Raw genomic sequence first — 18,640 nt, 5'->3', positions numbered from 1 at the left:
CTCTTCTAGAACGGACATGGAATTGAAACTTTTAAGGTCCCCCAAAGTTTCTAAAACACTGTTAACAGCCAGTCCGGTAGAGTCAGAAAATATTTGACCAAATATAGAATCTGAAGCAATGAAGGACAAGACTGAGTGGAGAGAAAGAGGCAAGCTGGAAGCCAATAACCAGGAGTTGTCAACTTAAATTGCCAGTTCCATCACAAACATTTTCCAAAAACCCCCCAAGTTCTTCCTCTTCCTGAGCAGTATTTCCTGACTCTCCAGTTCAGTATTCAGGAAATAGGGACACAACAGTTCCACCAGGACACCTAATCATAAAAAGCATTTCTTAGGAACATTATTCAAAATGTTCTGCTTAAGTTTACACACTGATTGTAATTGCCTCTTCAGACACTAATAATTCACTGTGAAGTTTCCTTACGGTTTAAACTTGCTGTGTCTAACTTCAGTTTATATAAGAAGTGATTCCTTAAATCTTTTCTCCACATTTTGGAGCACATTGTTGGCTGTACTAAGAAATAACTTTGTTGTTTAACTCCAGCAGAGAACAGTCAAGAGTACAAAGGACAAAAGGTAAAAAAAATAGTTATTCTTATCCAGATATTGTAATTACATTTGTTTTCAAGTAATGCATTCAGGAAGCCACAGATGCAAGACAGACACTTCAATTCTAATGCACTGACACAGGGATGCACTCAGTGATTAATACAATGTTCAAGTCCTTGGGAAGGTCTCAAATCCATCACAATAAACATAAATAACAGCACAGCTGTGGGTTACAGCACTCCATAAACTCAAATGACAAAGTGCAGGCTTTAGTTTTGAACAGAAATGTGAGAACTATCAATGGAGCACTGACAGCTCTCGTGCAGTGGGAGAGCCACTGAGCCCAAGGCACACTGAAGCACTGCAACAGAAGTTTATTATAAGCAGATCCCTTCTATAAAGTTCATTCCAAACCCTACGAATTCCAACGTGCATCCTCTCCTCCATATTACTACATTCATTGCATCTTTTCTTGCACAGAAACATTTAATCTTGTGTAAAAAATAAAACTAAAAGAATCATTAACAGCAATTTTAAAAGTGTATTTTGAAGTATATTAGTTGACTTAATAAGCACCACGTGAAGGAAATCAGTGAGTATATATATTATAAAACTCTTCACATGATCACAGCAGTGCCTCTAGCAATGTTTATCTTCTAAATTCCTGCCAGTGTTCTAATCTAACGCCTTTATTTGCTGTAATTTCCAATCTCTAAAGTGATTTCGAAATGTTGTTTTAAGTTCAAGAGTTGCTAACAATCTTTCATCATGAGATGTATTGTTTGAATGTTTTCTGCTACAGGGAATACTGAATACAAGTGATTTTCAGAGCCCCATTTCCTTTTCACAGCCCCATTAGTGTCAAGCCCTGCTGTTTTCCTACAACAAATTCCTTAAAATTGTATTCCTGTCCAGGCACACCAATATTCACAATAGTGCTATTAACATCCCTTGGACCTTTGTTTAAAAAAATATTAATCTGCAACTTTTATTTTAATCATAAATTGTGTACACTGACATGTGCTAATAGAAGATGCTAGAAATAGCAGAGTATCATTTTACAGAAAGCAGGGAAAATGGATTAGATCCAAACATGTCTCTATCTCATTTAGTGGCTGAAATGACTTAACTCCATGAAAAACAAAACTGAAGTACATAATATATTCCCTGAAGGAACTGCAAAGAGCTTTACAACTAGCAGTTAAATAAATTCACTATGAAACAAACATCTTTGTAGAAAATAGCATTCAGGTAAGAAAGAAAATGTTAGGAGACTTGCTCACACAGGGCATTTTCCACCTTCCCTTGCCAGAAGCTCAGAACCCTGCAGGCCTGCGTGGCAGGCAGTTGTGTCTGGTACCTTTTCCTGCACTCAACCCCAACCCACAGGACTCCACACTCGGACAACTGCCCCAAAAACAAACAGTTCCTTGAGTTACAGACACTACCACATTATCTCAGTTAAAGTTCATTATGCAATGTCTTTCAAAATCAACACATTTTCAAGCACTGTATCGTTCAATTCTGTATTAAGCTAAATTTTCATTTGAACTGCTGACACCTCCTTCCCAACAGACTGCCTTGCAGTTGAGGCTGTGGATATGGATAGCAACCAGCTTCTTTCAATTAGGTTCTCAAGACACAATATGCAAAAAAAGCACATTCCAAATAATCACTTCAGATCTGTGTTATCTGGCTTTATATTCTGCCATTATCTCAAATCCCAATCCCAAAGATCCAGAAGTATTTATACTCCAACCCACATGTTTTGCAGCACAAGTGCTGTAACATTCTGGTCCCACTGAAGGTATCATGGTCCTACTTAATTCAGTGGCAAATTTCCCATGTCAGTGTATGAGAACTGTCCAGATGATGATTACCAGTGGGATAAAAAGTATGTCTTTGTCTCTAGCATGTGACAGAAGTGCTTTGCCAATGGAAAGGTCTGTCCAAGGTCAGCAGTTCTCTTACCAAAAGGTTCTGTTACACGTGAGCCAGTAAGAAAATACTGCTGAAAACTACTTTGAGAAATCATTCTGACACAGCTCAGGGCTGTACAGCCTATAGCTTTCTCTACACTTTATAGAGTTGGTAATACACAGCTTTTTCTCTTAACTGTAAAAAAATACGAGAGTAAATATACAGCCTGATGAATACATCATTAATAGTTATGAATAGCTGTTATATACCACTCCAAAACTGGACTGCTTTCTTTCCCAACAAACACACACTAGAAAACCAGCATGAGATGTTTCCTGGGGAATTTCAGATACACCTCATGGCTCTATTAGAGTCAGTCTGTTTTGGCTCACTAAGACACACTAGTTAATGTTGCAGCCCATTCTCAACTTGACTGGTAAAATATTTTCCTTTATCACATCGACACTCTTTCTACAGTAAAGAGCTACAAGAAATGGAAAGTCTAAAAGGAATTGGAATACTTGGGCAGGGGGAGAAGATAATACTCTATTTGTGCTGTATGAAATTCAATTCATTCCAAACTGGGATTTTATGAAAAGTTAATTACAAAGTTCCCTGAACAACCAATTAGCCCATCTTCTTTAATCTGCATATTCTGACTACCCAGAAAACATTCCAGAAACACTTTAAAGCTTTATATACCACTGCCATGCTTTCTCTTTTTAACAGAAGTTTATTGTTTTCCAGTGGCAAGAACTAAAAAATTTTATTCTGGAATCACTCCAGCTTGTATGCAAAAGCCAAAACTGCAGTCCTCAAGATGAGAAAACTCAGTAAGCTGAATCATATTCAGCAGAAATGATAGAACTGTGCTTTTTATGAGGGCTTTACAAAAATGAGCAGTAGACTAATACAAAATAGTTCAAAAAAGCAGTATGGACAAGCTTTCAGACATTTGGATGACTTCTAGCCAAGGCTGAAACTCATTCTGGCCTGCTTTTCCCAGCACCTCCTGATTTTAAAGAAATACCTCCTTGTGAACACTGCTGATCACTCACTTGCTTAGTACTGTAGAGGAAAGTGTGGAGCTTGGTAAACCTGCTTAATGAAACCACATGGAACTCAAGACAACCTCCCAAACACAGAAAAACAGAGTAACTGATACCTAGGAACACCTGCCAGCATCTCCTAAAAAGAAAATCTTAATGACCTTGAGCTGACTTCCAATTTTGCATTGAAAAAACTAGAATGTACAAAGTGAAAGGAAAACCAAAAGCAACCAACTTATGCTCCTTGGAAAAAAAAAGGAATGCTGCTTACAAGCAGTTCTCATGGCTACAACTGGATTATGACAGAAGAGGGTATTGAAAATTCAGTTTTGCAAAGCACTCAACTACATCCTTAAAGGAATGGCTGCTGGGTTAATTTTGTTGTTGCTGCTGCAGCATAAGGATAATTTTCATTTTTTAAATTGTCATTTTTAAAGTTCGAAACTTCTGCTTATTACCATAAATACAGAGAAAACAGTAAATGCCTGATCTGAGTTTTCAAGTTTCCCAGATTCACCAGTGTTATGTGCACTATAAAAATGTCTAAATTCTGAATGCCATTTTATCAGTGAGAAATTTGTGACCACCAATAAACCAAAAAACCAACTTCATAATTACCATTTCACTTGTCCAATAAATTGTTTGATAAGCCTTTCTCACAGTTTCAGCTTTCTGATCTGCTTGAACATGTTCATTTTTGTCCTGGTGTAACTCACCTGCCTCAATAAACCAAGTTTATTGTGTAACAATGTAAGCAGAGTGGCTGGAATCCTTCTAGGCTGGAATTACATCCTCAAGAATTTCTAACATGGGAGGGAGCTGGCAAATTTAGCAGACTAAATCCATACCAGGACTTTTAAATAAAACATATGAAATGGATAAAAACAAAAAAAGAAAGAAAGAAAAGACGATAGCATAAACCAAGAGTCAGGGAGTTAAGGAGTAGCCTGGGAAAGAAAAACTCTATCACTTTCCCATACATGCCAACAGCCTGGTTATTTTTGAACAAAAATGCTACTCTCTTTCTGTCCTGCCCATTACAAAAATGTTCAAGTGGTTCAGGACATTTTAATATAGTGAAGGGAGTTTTTCTGTCAGCTGTTTTCAGATGCTGGCACATAAATCTGACAGAAAAATTACATTCAACTCCATGATTTTATACATTAGTAATGTGACTTCTTCCACTGTACTGCCAACTCAGCTATGTTCTCACCCATTTTCTACCAAATGTACAAGTATCCATGGAAATTCTTTAGAAATAATTATTGGTTTAGTTCATCATCAATTAAGTTAGTGTTGATGGATGCTATACCAACTGCCCTCATGAAAAAACAAATGCTGGTGTACATTGGTATATAATGTATTAAAACCTCATTTGGATGGAACCAAGACAAATAAGAACTGAGAAGACCACCCAGACATTAGGTTCAGAACATTTGGCTTTCTTGGACTGAGGGTAGCTTATTCTATTTCTTCAAATTTGAAGTAAATTTTTGGTAAAATTATAGAACTCACTTTCCAGTTCAGACTGTTCCCCACAATAAACTCCCATCTACAGGCAACATTTCTGTGGAGCTCATTCCAGCTTCAGCAGGAATTAAGGGGAAGAAAGTAGAAAAGAGAGTAAAAGCAATTCCATAATAAGCACCTTCCTTTTTTGTACCTGAGCAGCAGCTGAGATGCTTTACCCACCAGAAGGGAGATAAAGCAGCAATCCAGCAAGAGGACTGGCATTTGGAGCTTCCAGTACAGCTAGACAGTTTCTAGCAATACCCACACCAAGCTCTCAGGTAGCTCCAATGTAACCATCTGCATTGGTTATTTCTAAGACTGATCTAAGGATGGTAAAGAGAAAACAGAAGTGTGAGGAGCAGGTTTTATAAATCATATGTATCTCTTCTCTCTCCAGTGCACTCATCAGAATTGCCTAAAAACATGCACAAATGTAGCCAAACTAAGGGAGGGCTCTGTTACCTGGAAGCACAGGTTACAGTGGGGAATGCCACAGCTCATAAATGCACACAACACTGATACAGATCTGGTATAAATTCCACTTAATCTCTAATTTGCAACCCACTACTACATATCTAGAAGTATACATTAAGATGTTATGCTACTATAAATATTCCAGGATCCTCCATAGTTTTGAAAAAGGGACCTCCTTCTGAATAAACAACTTGGATTCTGTGAGCACCTCCTCAATATCAAATGATCTCACTTTAAAAGAACTGAAATTTTTGGCAATCAGAAGATGCTATTTTCTCCTCAAGCAGCCTTTTATATACACAGGCATCTGCTTGGCTGGATTCTTGACTGATCGAAGAAGGTTAATGATGTGGGAAAGGGAAACATCACAGCGGAACCAATTAAAAGGAGAAACTAAAGCCAAGTCAGACAGACAGGGGAATAGATTGTAACAGGTCTACAATGTTTGTCATGCAAGATCAATCTAGAATTAAAAACAGCCAGTTAGTTCTGATCAAAACACCTGTTTAACGATTTGTTTTCTTTTCTCTCTTCCTGACATTGATTTCACACTGCTCAGAAGGCCTTTCCTGCATAACCTCCACCCAGTTGCACCAGCACACAAAGCATTCTTCATTCACTGAGCTGCAACTTACCCAAATAGTTGTTGCTCTTTGACATCTCAGTAATGTTGATTTTAGTAGCTCCTTCAGGAATTTCCACTATCTTGTGGTAGCCAAGATTTGTTAGCGTGTGTTTGAAAACTCCAGACACAACTTTGCAAGCAGTGTTGTCCCCTCCACATATTCCACACTTGTCAATCACCTTGTCAGAACCCAGATAGTCGTCACAGCCAATGCTCTGCAAAATAAAGTAAGATTTCTTTTTCCAAGATCTTACAACTGCAGACTTCGGACACAACAACTGAGAATAAAATGATTTTCAGAGGAGAATCAATTCTGAAATGATTTTGTGAATTAGCATTTTAGCAACATCTTCTGGAAAAAAGCAATAAAACCCAAAGGGCTCTCAGACTCAGTGTTTTCAAGGTAGCCAACAGGTTTTTACATTCTACTAGGCAAAATCCAAGAACACACCACGAGCAGTAGCGCATTGATCATACTGACTGCACACTCCTCAGCTGAAAGAAAAGCTGAACAACAAAGCTCCCACAGCTGCTGCTCAGGAAAGAGGCAGAGAGCTATCATTTTGCTATAGTTCAAAATAGGCTTTCTACAGAAGCAGAACTACTTCCTCTATAGTCTTGTCTTAATGTTCTCTACAAGTGAACCCTCAGCCTATTCTCACCAAAAGTGGTATGTGAGAAATCTCTATACTGCATCTGACAGTTAGAGAGGAAACCCACCTGTTCACTGAGTAGAAAACTTCAACCCACTGAGTAACACACACCTGGACAGGATAGTCTAAAACAAAATAATTTCCTAGAAGCATAAAATGGTTTGGGTTGGAAGGGGACCTTGAAGATGATCCAGTTTCAGCCCCTTTGCCATGGGCAGGGACACCTTCCTCTAAACCAGATTGTTCCAATCCCCCGTCCAGCAGATCTTGATTTGTACAATCCATAAAACAGCTTTAAAGACAAGATGCTAAAGAAATTCTGGATGACCAGGGATATAACTGTGTTTTTTGCAAAAACAACACTGTTGGCCATTTGTCCTAACAGTTGAAAAAGCAACTTATCTGAGATAAATCAGCTTCTGTTTTGTGACAACATGGAAAACACTTCAGCAGCAAGCCAAGGAAGAGATTTGATGTCCTGGAATTTTGATATTGGTTATGGCCTAAGTATAGCCTGGAGATAAGTAGGAATTCTGGCTGACAGCTAAGCAGCATACAGACAAACCACATGGGATTTACTTCTGCAGTACAGCCTGGAATTTGACTTGGCTAGTGAGGAAGCTCCAGATCCTTAGGAGACATATTAAATACCTGCTGCTTATCTTAAAGCTATCTCATGACAATACCTTGAAGTTATTAATGAGCAGAAAATCAGCTGCATGTCAGTAGAAACTCTGTATTCCTCAGAATAAAATTTGGTTTTATTTGTGAAAAGGGTAGAATTTCCCAACTCAGGCCTTGCTGTTACAGGCATCACTGTACCTGTGCTTTGGAGACAAGACATTCCCCAAACCCTTTACAAACATGGCACAGCTGATCTACCCAGGACCAGAATGTCCAACAATGAAATCCCTGCAACCCCCAAAAATCACACAGGCTACTTGCTGGCATCACATGAACCACTTCATCCAGCCACTCGCACACAAGGACACTGGGGGTCAAGGAGCTTGTCAGAATACCAGACATCTGGGGTTTCAGTCCCATGGTACTCCATTGATGGCTTACCCAGGAGAAAGATCTGAGGGATCAACAAAGGAATTCCAGCAAGAACTACAAATACCATGAAGTAGGACTTCACAGCAAGACAAGCATTGGCTTTATTCACAGCCATGGAAGCCAGCAGTAGTGTGTTCTTCCACCTCAGCACATCAATAGCAATATTGGAAAATCAATCAAAATCTCCCACACCTCAAAGAAAACATAACTAATTTCTATAACAGATTTTTAAACTATATTTTATTATTCTACTTCACCACTGTGTCCTACAATGAGATACAAGAATAATGATGTCCACAAGGTGGCACTTAGAATCCTTATGAAATGAAAATGTAGGTCTTTGCAAAACAATAAAAAAATTGAATTTCTTACACCTAAACACAAAGTTGATATTGCACTTCTTTTCAAATTAGCCTTCACCACATGAGTAACAGCTCCTGCTGCTTTGTTGCCAGTAATACATTCTTTAAAATTTTTCAGTCAACCCAAGGACTTATTTTGCTTTGGAATGAAATAAAGTGTTCTACTAAACTGAAATTAAAAAGAAATCTCAAACTGTTTCTTCTTGTATCATATGTTCTCCTTGTCTGGTGACCAGGTGGACTTCATTTATCAATCATAAATAAATATTTTAATCCAAATCCTCATGTCTCTTCTCCAAAGAAATCCTCACTGACTTCAAAGTTGACATCAACTGGAAATTTGCCAAGTCACAGAAGTCGGCCTCTTTATGGATTTGACAGGGCAGAATTCTATCAATTCCATGGTCTTCACAATGCAAAATTTACTAACAAATTTAAAAGACTTTTGGATTTAAGTGTGTCAAACAGAAGTATGTATGTTATTTTTCAATTACATTAATTTTTGTGTAAAATTAAATCACTTCCACTGAGTCTGGGAAAATGAGAAAGATCAAGTTAGGAAGCACCTGAGAAAATTTTATGTACACAAATCTTTGGGAGCAGATGAGGTCATGGTGATTGGAGGTGCTACCTAAAAAGTAACTGCCACATCCATCTTCATTTTGGGCAAGAGGACCTGAGGCTCAGTTGCAGGTTGGTCACCCTAACAGCCCTCAGAAAGACTGCAGAGCCAATCCTCATGGAAGTCATTTCCAAATGTAGGAAGGACAAAAAAACCAAAAAAGAAGACTGAGATCAACCATCATGGGCATACCAAGGTCAAGCTGTGTCTGAACTTGTGATTCACTGACAAGTTCAGCACATGAGTGGAGAGGAATGGATGTTCTGTGCCTTGACTACAACGAGGCCTTCAGAGTCTCCCTCAGTACCTAACAGCCATACTGGTGAAATTCAGACTGGGAAAGCTGACAATAAGGTATTGACAGTAAGGCATCACAGACATACTGCTCATGTAATCCTTTCCCTCCAGGCAGGAGGTACAGCAGACGAGGAACAAGGAAGCACACACTGCTGTGGCATCTGAAAGCTCTGGCTCCTCATCTCTCAGAACTACAGTCTGCATTGGTGGACTCAGATTCCTTTCCCAGACAGTCAGTTTCTGATATTCTCACTCCAACTTTTATTTCTTGCCTTTGCTAAGTCTCTCCCTCTCCTCTAGGAAGGACACTAGTTTTTCTGTGTTTTTTCCTCAGAAGTCTAAGCAAGTCTGCCTAGAGACTGACTGGATGGCTCTCCCTTCAGTGTGTGAAGAAGTCAGCATAATACTAATACTTTTCTCTGGCTGCTATTAAAATCTTTGACCTTCACATATGATCCTACAATTAGATAAACCTAATTCCTTTCATTTCTCTGTCTGTGGAGGGTAGTAAATGAGACACCAATGAAGATGTTATGACTGCTAGAGAGTAACAGCCAGCATGTGCCATTTTAATAGCACAGCAGGGAAATGCCAGCACAGCCCATGTGTGAAGCATTTTACTGTAGGAGGCACTGCCTGTGTGCAGAAACCAGTGCAAGGTTTGGTGGTGCATGTTCTTCAGTAGAAACAAACTGAACAGGCTGTTCAGCAGTGAGAGCCATGGCTGTACTTGAGCAAGAGGTAAACCTCATGCTCCAGAAAACCTCCCAGGGCAGAGCACAAGAAAGCCAGCAGAGCCTGCTTGTCTCACTTCAATGTCTCGCACGTCTTCAAGGTCGCAGCCTAACCCTCATTTGCTTTACGAATCAAAGGAGCAATGCTGAGAATTTACATTCAACCACAGGATAACAAACAACATTCTAATGGCTCTCACTTGATTTGTGGTTAGCTATAACCATAATTTTTACCCAAACATTTGATCCTGCTTTGGCTTTCAAATATTTCCTGCTGTCCACAGACCTAACGCTCACAAATCTTTGATGCTATTTACAGCCCCTCACGATTAGATTGTGGTCACATCCAGATGTGGTCCACTTAATTAATCACAGATTTTCTTACCTGCACAATAGCTGGTTTCATTACCTATCTGTGCTTTAAGCTGAACTTCATTTGGTCAGATAAATTTCAGACAGTAAGAAGAAGCAAGCTGTTCATTTTTGACAACCTTAAGAATTCAAATTACATTTATAGTATGTGGATATGTACTAGTTTAGTGAAAAAAAGCTACTCACATGAAAACATATAAAGACTCTTTCACTAAGATATTCAATCGTTTCTTACTGGCTAGAAAATTACTTGAGAGAAAAAAGGTTTTCTACTTGTTACAATGGAAAAAGTAAAGCCGTCCAGGAAAAGTAACCATGTGAAAAGATGGTCTTAGAGATATCAACTAATAACAGCTAATAAAAAAGGATTAAAAAATCTAAAGTATGCATCTCACACTGATACCTCAGAGACGAAAATAACTTCTCTCCTGTTGTTTTAAGGAAAGATACTCTAAATGGAACTTGTAGCTCTCCCATACACAAACCAATGTAAGGTCTGTGAAATCTGCCTAAACCCCAGCAATAAAGATCTGAAATACAAACAGCCCCTTGCTGCCTGTCTCCTATTGAAGTCAAGAGAGCTATTCAGCTTTGAGACCCCACTCTACAAAGAGCTTATTAAAGTTTACTCAAGTGTTTTGAAGTGGCTGTGTTAGCAGCATTTAAGAGTGAAGATGATGAAGACTAATCATAATATGTACATTACTTTGGCAAACACACCTCTAGAAGGTGAGTGCAGGGCTTGTGGGCGTGTCCCCATTTGATCCCTGCAGTTCAAGCTCTCAGTTCTGCCTTGGTTAGGAGGAATCTGTCTTACCCACTCCCAGGAGGCTCTGGCACTGAATATACTGATATACATATCAGCCACAGCCTGCTCGAATATACTGATCTGCTGCAAATATGCCAGATTACTTGATAACCCAGATTCAGCAAGAGTAAGCAAACTATGCTTCTATTGAACAACTCAACTGGAAAAGCAGAAAACCATTTCAATATCTAAAGACAGATACCGACTCCACTATAACTCTTTAAGAATGGTATCTTTCCTAAAATTTGTATACAAAGTGCATATTTATAATGTGGATCTTAAGGCTAAAGCCTTCAAAACAGCAGACAGGGCTTGGATATGCAGATGTTCTGAATTCAGTAACAGTGCAGTTTGAAAATTCATGAAATGATTCTCCAAATCTAGCCTAAATTGACCTTGTTGCAACGACAAGAAACAGTTAAACAAAATAATCAATTCACGTTGTTGATGTTAACTCTATGCCGTTTTAAAACACCTCTTATCTAAGTGGCTAAAGCTAATGCATGTCAGCACCACCCCGATCATATCTCAGTATCAGTGTTGGCAGGTAGTACTGTGCCATTTCAGGACTCAGTGAAAGGTCTCCACAATTCTCTTTGAAAGGGTGGTACTTCAGAGAACAAGTGTAAAACCCCATATAACCTCACCAAAGTTAGAGCTGTTTCCTCAATGCCCACATTGACTCCCTGAAAACCCTGAAATTCTGCCTCTTCATTCTTTCCTGAGCTTTTACAGTACCTACCATTATTATTTTCTGGTTCATGAATGTCATAAAGAGCATAAACAAACAGTAATAACATTTGAAGCCAACCTGAGGAAGAGAGTGAAGAACACAAATTGTTTCAGTTATGAGTGGTGCTCAGAACAGCCCCCTGAGCCACTTCAGGCAAACATTCACCTCTCCCACACAGCAATGAGTCACTGCTCCTATGGCAACTATTGCATTGTTTCAAAGGAACTTCTATGGCATGGCAACCTTTTGATGCTGTTTTTGTCTTGCCCTTTAGGAACAGGAGATGGAAAAGATGCCAGTGCATTTTGCTACTTGAATGATGCAAAAATACAATCTGTTTCTTCTGAAAAATTAGAAGTGGCAGAGCAGCCACTCCATAGTGCAGGAGACAACTCCAATGGCACAGCCTGGAATGGAAATTCTAATTTCTCCATCCTTGGTGCTAAACAGCTACACAGTATGACCCCAATTAACATCCATTTAAGCAGTATGGGTGATTCACCCAAATAAACACCATTTATGTATTTACACAAATACAAATGCTCTCTCTTCTCACTATATGCAGCTGTAACTGCATACTTGCAAATACTTGCAAAGAAGTCTTTCAAACTTACAGATTCCAGTTTTCTACTTCTTAATTTTATTCTTGTGAAGCTCTGTTTGAGCTTGCAGGACTGAAGTAATAAAGTTCTGCCTGTCCTATAGAAAATAACAGCCCTCAAAACATAAAGTTGGGGGCAGGGGAGGAGTGTTGTGCAAATGTCCTGGAAAACATGTGGGATCTCAGTGTTTTGGAGCTTTACATACTCCTGTTGACCAGAATTTAGGAAAGGAGGCAGTGCACCATAGCCCTGTTACATCAGTTAAATATAAAGTCCATTTAACACTCAGGCATCTGCATTTTTGGCTGTACATCAGTGCTGCAGGGGGAGGAAATGTGCAAATCCAAGAGCAGACGATGTGATGGCACATAAAGCTCCTTCCAAGTGTGTGACCGCATCACAACTGGCAGAAACAGGAACACCCATTTCCTACCAATACCACAAATACCTGTGAACATTTCTTTGTGGAAGACTCCACACAGCTGCAGATCACTTCTCTTCAGGATCTCATGTGGCCCTGAGCATTTATCAGACTTTTTGATTTATCTTAAAAAGAGATGATCCTTTACTCTTCAGCCACCAAGGACTGGATTTAACTAGTGCCTGCTTCTGAACACAGAGTTGCTGGAAGGTTTGTGCCACAGTCTTATGCTGATTGTTCAAAAACATTGCTTCTGTTTAAAGGAAAAATACATTTGCTATCATGTGAAACAGTATTTCCAGGAGCTGCTCTGTTACCTGTTCAAGCTCTTCCTTCACAATCCTGCAGCCAAGGTGTGCAGTAGATTCCCTTGGCTCCCATTCTCCACTCTGGTTTACTGCTCTTGGGTTTAAAGGCATTTTGCCCAAACAAATCCTTATACAACACACTAAAACTCTGTTCTAAATACATCTAAATACATGTGCAGTGGGAAGTTCTTCTACTGTATGATCTTCACCTGCTTGTGAGAAATTACAACTTGCAGAGATGAGTTTCCTTTTTACAATGGGAGTTTGTGGAAACAGACTTGGAATGAGAGAACACCAGCACCCCATCCCTACTTGAGCTCGTGTGAAAAGGGGCAGAGTAAAGTACTGGAAAAACAATTAAAATTATGCCTCTTTCTATAACAATGAGTATGATTCATATAAAGATAACAGTTACATAGAACAGTGTATTTTTAGACAAAAACAAGCTCTCTTTTTCACTTGTTTTAATCGACTTCTTACATGGGGTGAACCAGTTTACATCATTTGTCATGCTCAAACACTAGCAAATAACAGAATTTATGTTTTGAGTAACATTCTTGCAGCCAGAAACCAGGGAATTTGGTTCTTTATAATTTGTCTAGTCTCCTCTTTGATCAAGTCCAATTCTTAGGATGCCGATTTTCCTGCAACTCAGAATTATAGACCAAAATACCTTTTCTAGGCTTCTAAACCTATTCAGACAAGAGTGAAGAGTTGAAGTTCACACAAAAGCAAAGATTAAAAATGCTCTTTCTCCAGAAAACGCCACTGAATGTACCAAGTTCCTTCCTCCGTTACCTGTGTACAGGACTCCATGGGGCTTGCACAGGGGTTAGATTTAGCAGCTTGTATTACAAAAGAGGTATTCCTGAAACCTAAGGGTGTTTTAAAGCTGTTATTAAACTAAGCTCTTTTAAACATCTCAAAGCAAACATGAAAAGGCAAGAAATACTAGAATTCACAGTGATTTGACCTATCACTAAAGATCTAAAATAAATTCCCTGTATAAAATTTCAACATTTTTCTGTATTTTAGCAACTTCTTTGTACTTGCCAGATCAAGACATATGGTCAGGGATAAGCAATACCCTGTATTTAGTATCTTGACATATTTCAATGCTGCAGCCCTTTAAATATTTTTATTTCTGTTAATCAGAGAGAAGATGTGCAAACCATCCGTGAGGTCCCTGAGTAATGGAAAACTGAATGCATTTCTCTATTTTGATTGGCTTACAAATAAGGAAAAAAATGGGGCCTAATGCCCTCCTCAGAAGAAGAGTATGTTCAACTTCACCATTGTGTCAATAATGACTTCATCCTTAATTTGCACTAGAAATTCCTGGCTCTTAGTGTTTCCTAGCTAATGTGAAGATACTCAGGTTAGCAAAAAAAACCAAACCCCAAGCGTGAAGAGCTTCAGAACAATCTCAAGGCAGTGAATGATCAGGCCCTTTGAATTATTCGATTCAATCACCAAAATCTCTCCCACCATATTACAAGGACACAGAAACATGAAGTCCTTGCAAGTCACATCAAAGGTCTGATATCCAAAGGCATCAATAATGGGTGCATAAGAGTGATCCTAAAGCTAGGAAAAAATGTACCTTTTTGTCAGAATGTTTCCAGGCTGCATTTTTACTTTGAGGCACAAAGACTTCCTCAGTAAAATAGAATGTCTTTCTATCATTTAGTAGTCCTTTATTGAGTATATTTAGCTTCCTTCCTGAAATTTAGGAGGCCTAATTCCTATGTCAATCAGTTCCACTACACGCCACATCATCTTTGTTTGAGAATAGCATTGGGTAATTTCTGCCAGTGACTCAGAGATCTTGTACTGAGACAGACAATGACAATCATTTCCTCTTCACATTCCCCATGAACTCTCAGGTTTTATGGACTTCACTCTGTCATTCTCACCCAAGTTATTATTTTTCCAGACTGAAATGTTCAGCCTATGGAATCCTGCTCATGTTATTCCATTCCTTTGTCACCTTCCTTGGCTTAACTGCACCTCCCGTGCTTCTGGACAGCCCCACCTGAGCTGGGGAGGCCACACATTTGAGATGCCACACGTATGTTCACCCATCTGTACACACTCATAGCCAGAAACACACACAGAGCAACCTGCTCTGGTTTGCACTGCTTTCTTCATTCCTAACTTCTCTTTTTTGAAGCATTATGTTCAGTTCAGTGCTCATACTCTTCCTTTCCTAATCTCATTTTTTGAATATTACTTTAGTGCCTATGCAGGAGGCCCTTGCATCTACTAGTTTTAATAAAGCTAACTGTTTTTAAGATGTTTTTTAGGAATGAACATTTTTCAAAAGTTCAGTCCTGGTTTAAATATCATTATAGGCTCTGTGCAGACAGAGCCACAACCACATTCACAGTGTTTTCTCAGGATGGAACTCATTAAAGGCTTGGTTAATTTTGGCAGGCTAAGCAAAAATCTGATATGCTTGCAAACAAATGCAGTTGTACCACCTTCACAACTGACCCAATCATTTCTGAGTTCAGCCTACTGCTCTCCCTCCTATTCTTACCATACTGTTTGCTCTAAAATGTTTAGAGACAGCAACTCCTTCTTTGACTACCTTTCCTCAAATCACTTAAGAGCTCTTCATCTCAAACACTGTTTCCCTATCTCACTGCAACCACTACTCAACATCTCTTTTTTGACATCTTGCCAGGTCAAATAGATATGAAAACTCGAGCAGTTTTACAAGGTGAAATTTTTCTCCAGAGTATCATCCATTCTGGAATGCCATGTAAAAGTCACAGCCACAACACTTGGATTCTTTTCTGGCTTTTGAGATAGCCCATCTAACTTCCAGAACGCTGAAGTTCAAAGAGTTGCAGCTAGATTCCACAAGTTCTTCAAACAGTTTTTGTGCTATAGCAAAGACAATCACAAATGAAACCTCAAATCTGATTTCCTTTGGCTTTCCTTTGGTTGCCAGTGAAAGGATGAGAATCAAGCTAGATAAATCAAGGGCACCTGAGAATTACTGAGAACCTCCTTACTGTAGACTCGACAGCTGTTCAAATACACAAATCTGAGTTTAAATTTTGTTACGTCAAACATATCTGAATTTCAAACACAAAGATGCCCCCTTGTAAAGCAGGAAAACAGCTAAAAGGAATGCAAGACAGTGTTTCCTAGATGACCAGAACAGGATAGGACATATATCCTATATATGCAACAAAGATCAGATTTCAGGAGCTTTACTTTTTTCTGTGCAGCCCAAAGTCAGAAATAGTCACCATGTATTTGCTATGCCCTTTGTATCTTCATAACCACTTGAACAAAAATCCTGCCACTAGGATTTAGGCAAGTTTAATTTGAGGATGGTTCCTGTAAACACTTTACATCCCAGGGTTTGCACTATGAGTACCTACACAGCCACTGCTACTCCTGGAGCTGCACCCAGCCTGCTCAGGGCAGTCACACAAGGAACTCATCCATTTGTTTGGCCACTGAGGTGTCTGCATGTGTTTCTATCACAGGATACATAAGGAAGAAGCATCCAAGTTAGAGGCAGGTTATCTTCCCAGAGAGGGACATGTGTTACACAGGAGGACACAGAGGGGACTGGCTGTGTTCAGAATGTGATGGGATGGACTCTGAGTCACATCTGTCATCTGCCAGCTGTCAGCCCTTACGTTCCCCAGCTCCCAAGGTGAGAGTTCATGGTTCTCTCTCTTGTAGGCATTTCTACTTCCTGGATTGATATACTGCAGAGGAAAATGGAACAATTTTTGAGTAGTCATCTAAACATAGATCAGGTTATATATATATATATATATAGTTGTTTCTCTTAATACTTGGAAAAGAATTTTAACAACAGCATTTTCTTACATTTCAAACACAAAGGTATAAAAATAGAGATACTACAGTTGTCACTCTGTGTTCCACTGATTACATAAGAAGGGACTGTGCAGCAAGTTTGATGACTAACTGGGGGAATGAGAAAAGCTAATGGAAATGCAGGAGTTAATTCTGTCTGCTTTGGGGGTTTTATTTCTAAGTGCTTTTTCTCATGATACCAAAAAGAGTAGAGTTTTTTGTATTGTGTAGATCCTCCCTCACCTCCCCAAACTTAGAAAACAAGTGAAGAATCATTTTACATAAATGAGGACAAAGGAAACTGGAAATTACCAACTGGTTTTAGTTAGTAATTTCATTACTGGCTTTACAACTCTTGTGACCCGGTCTAACAGACAGAAAATCCAACTCTTAGAAGCAATTTTGTAGGAAAAAGAAATGTGTGCCAGCTTCTGCAGAATACAATTCATAGTTAAGTACAACTGCATCCCAACACTGCTCCCCAGAATACACAAACCTTTCTAAGCCACACAGAATTCTCAGCTTTGTTCTGTAACAGATTTACAAGTTTTACCTGCTTGCTATGTGTAAATAAATGTCCCTATGGTTTAACACAGTTAACAAGTACTTGCATCTGTCACAAATCCAAAGTTAAAACAAAGAAATATTTCTTTTTTTTGCTTGAAAATAAGGGACAATATATAAAAATATCCCAGTGTAATACTCCTGTAAACTTTTGACTGTTCCATGCTGCTTAATATTACAGAAGTCAAATAGAGACTATGTGAGGGACCCTTGAGAGGGGAGAAGTTAGATTCACTGTCTTTCTAATAATTCCCTATGTGAAAAGAACTCTAGCCCTTGCCAACAGACTAGTCCCAACTGGCTTTATGCGAGGGTTGTGTTTATTCAAGTGTTCTCCTTTATGAAGGAAAAACTTGGCTTCATTTCAAGGTAAAGAAAAAAAAACCTCCAAGCAGCAAAATATTTTAAGGACAGATGTCTGATCTTGAAACAGCAGCTAACACAGCCAGAATATATCTGTGCAATAAATACTTACTCATTAGCCCTTCTCTTTCAACTGCATGTATTTCTTTTTATCCATGATGTAGCTCACAAAAAAGGTAGCACAGAATACAGTGTTCTCTATTATTTCCTGGGACAACTTTAATTAATTTCTTTAATTCTAATAAATCTGAAATTCCATAACAAGTGTTTGGGGGATTTTTTTCCCTCCAGGGGTTTAATTATGTCTGCTACACTTGGAACTGTGCTACCAAGAGCTGTGAGGTGCATGGCCCCAACAGCAGCAGCGCCCAGGAGCTCGACACCTCGGGAATCTCCTCTGAACCCAAGGACCACCATGACCTGTGCTTCATCCTGCACTGCTCACTGACACTTGGCTCACGTCCTTCCTCTCCACCTTGGTGTACCCACCTTCGAGACTACTTGACCTGATACAATTTCATGCCCAAAGAAAGAAAGAAATACAAGCAGAGCTGGTAACTATAGTAATGGCTAATATTTTCAAGTGCTTTCCAATAGTACCCCTGTTGCTTTTAGATTGTTATAGCTCTGCCAAAACTTAACAACCCACACTGAAAATTTCCTTGCCAGGGGCTTGAAACAAGCTGAACATTTATTTTCAAAGAAAATAAACAGCAAAAATAATTTTGGCGCTTTTTTCCCAAAACCTAGGATTAAATAAAATTGTGTGT

At 39.0% G+C, this 18,640-nt stretch overlaps 1 protein-coding gene across 4 annotated transcripts in view; it reads right to left on the bottom strand.

Annotated features, from left to right (window-relative positions):
• The window catches only part of THSD4 (thrombospondin type 1 domain containing 4), a 272,344-nt gene that overhangs the window by 48,684 nt on the left and 205,020 nt on the right, over positions 1-18,640 (bottom strand). For all 4 annotated transcript variants that reach the window (XM_064389270.1, XM_064389267.1, XM_064389268.1 and 1 more), the window contains one exon: positions 6,140-6,344. In XM_064389270.1, coding sequence (XP_064245340.1) covers positions 6,140-6,344 — 205 coding nt within the window. The remainder of the gene's footprint in view (positions 1-6,139; positions 6,345-18,640) is intronic.

Source organism: Passer domesticus, chromosome 14, assembly GCF_036417665.1.
Source record: "Passer domesticus isolate bPasDom1 chromosome 14, bPasDom1.hap1, whole genome shotgun sequence".
NCBI lineage: Eukaryota > Metazoa > Chordata > Aves > Passeriformes > Passeridae > Passer > Passer domesticus.
This window is presented reverse-complemented; position numbering and strand designations above follow the sequence as displayed.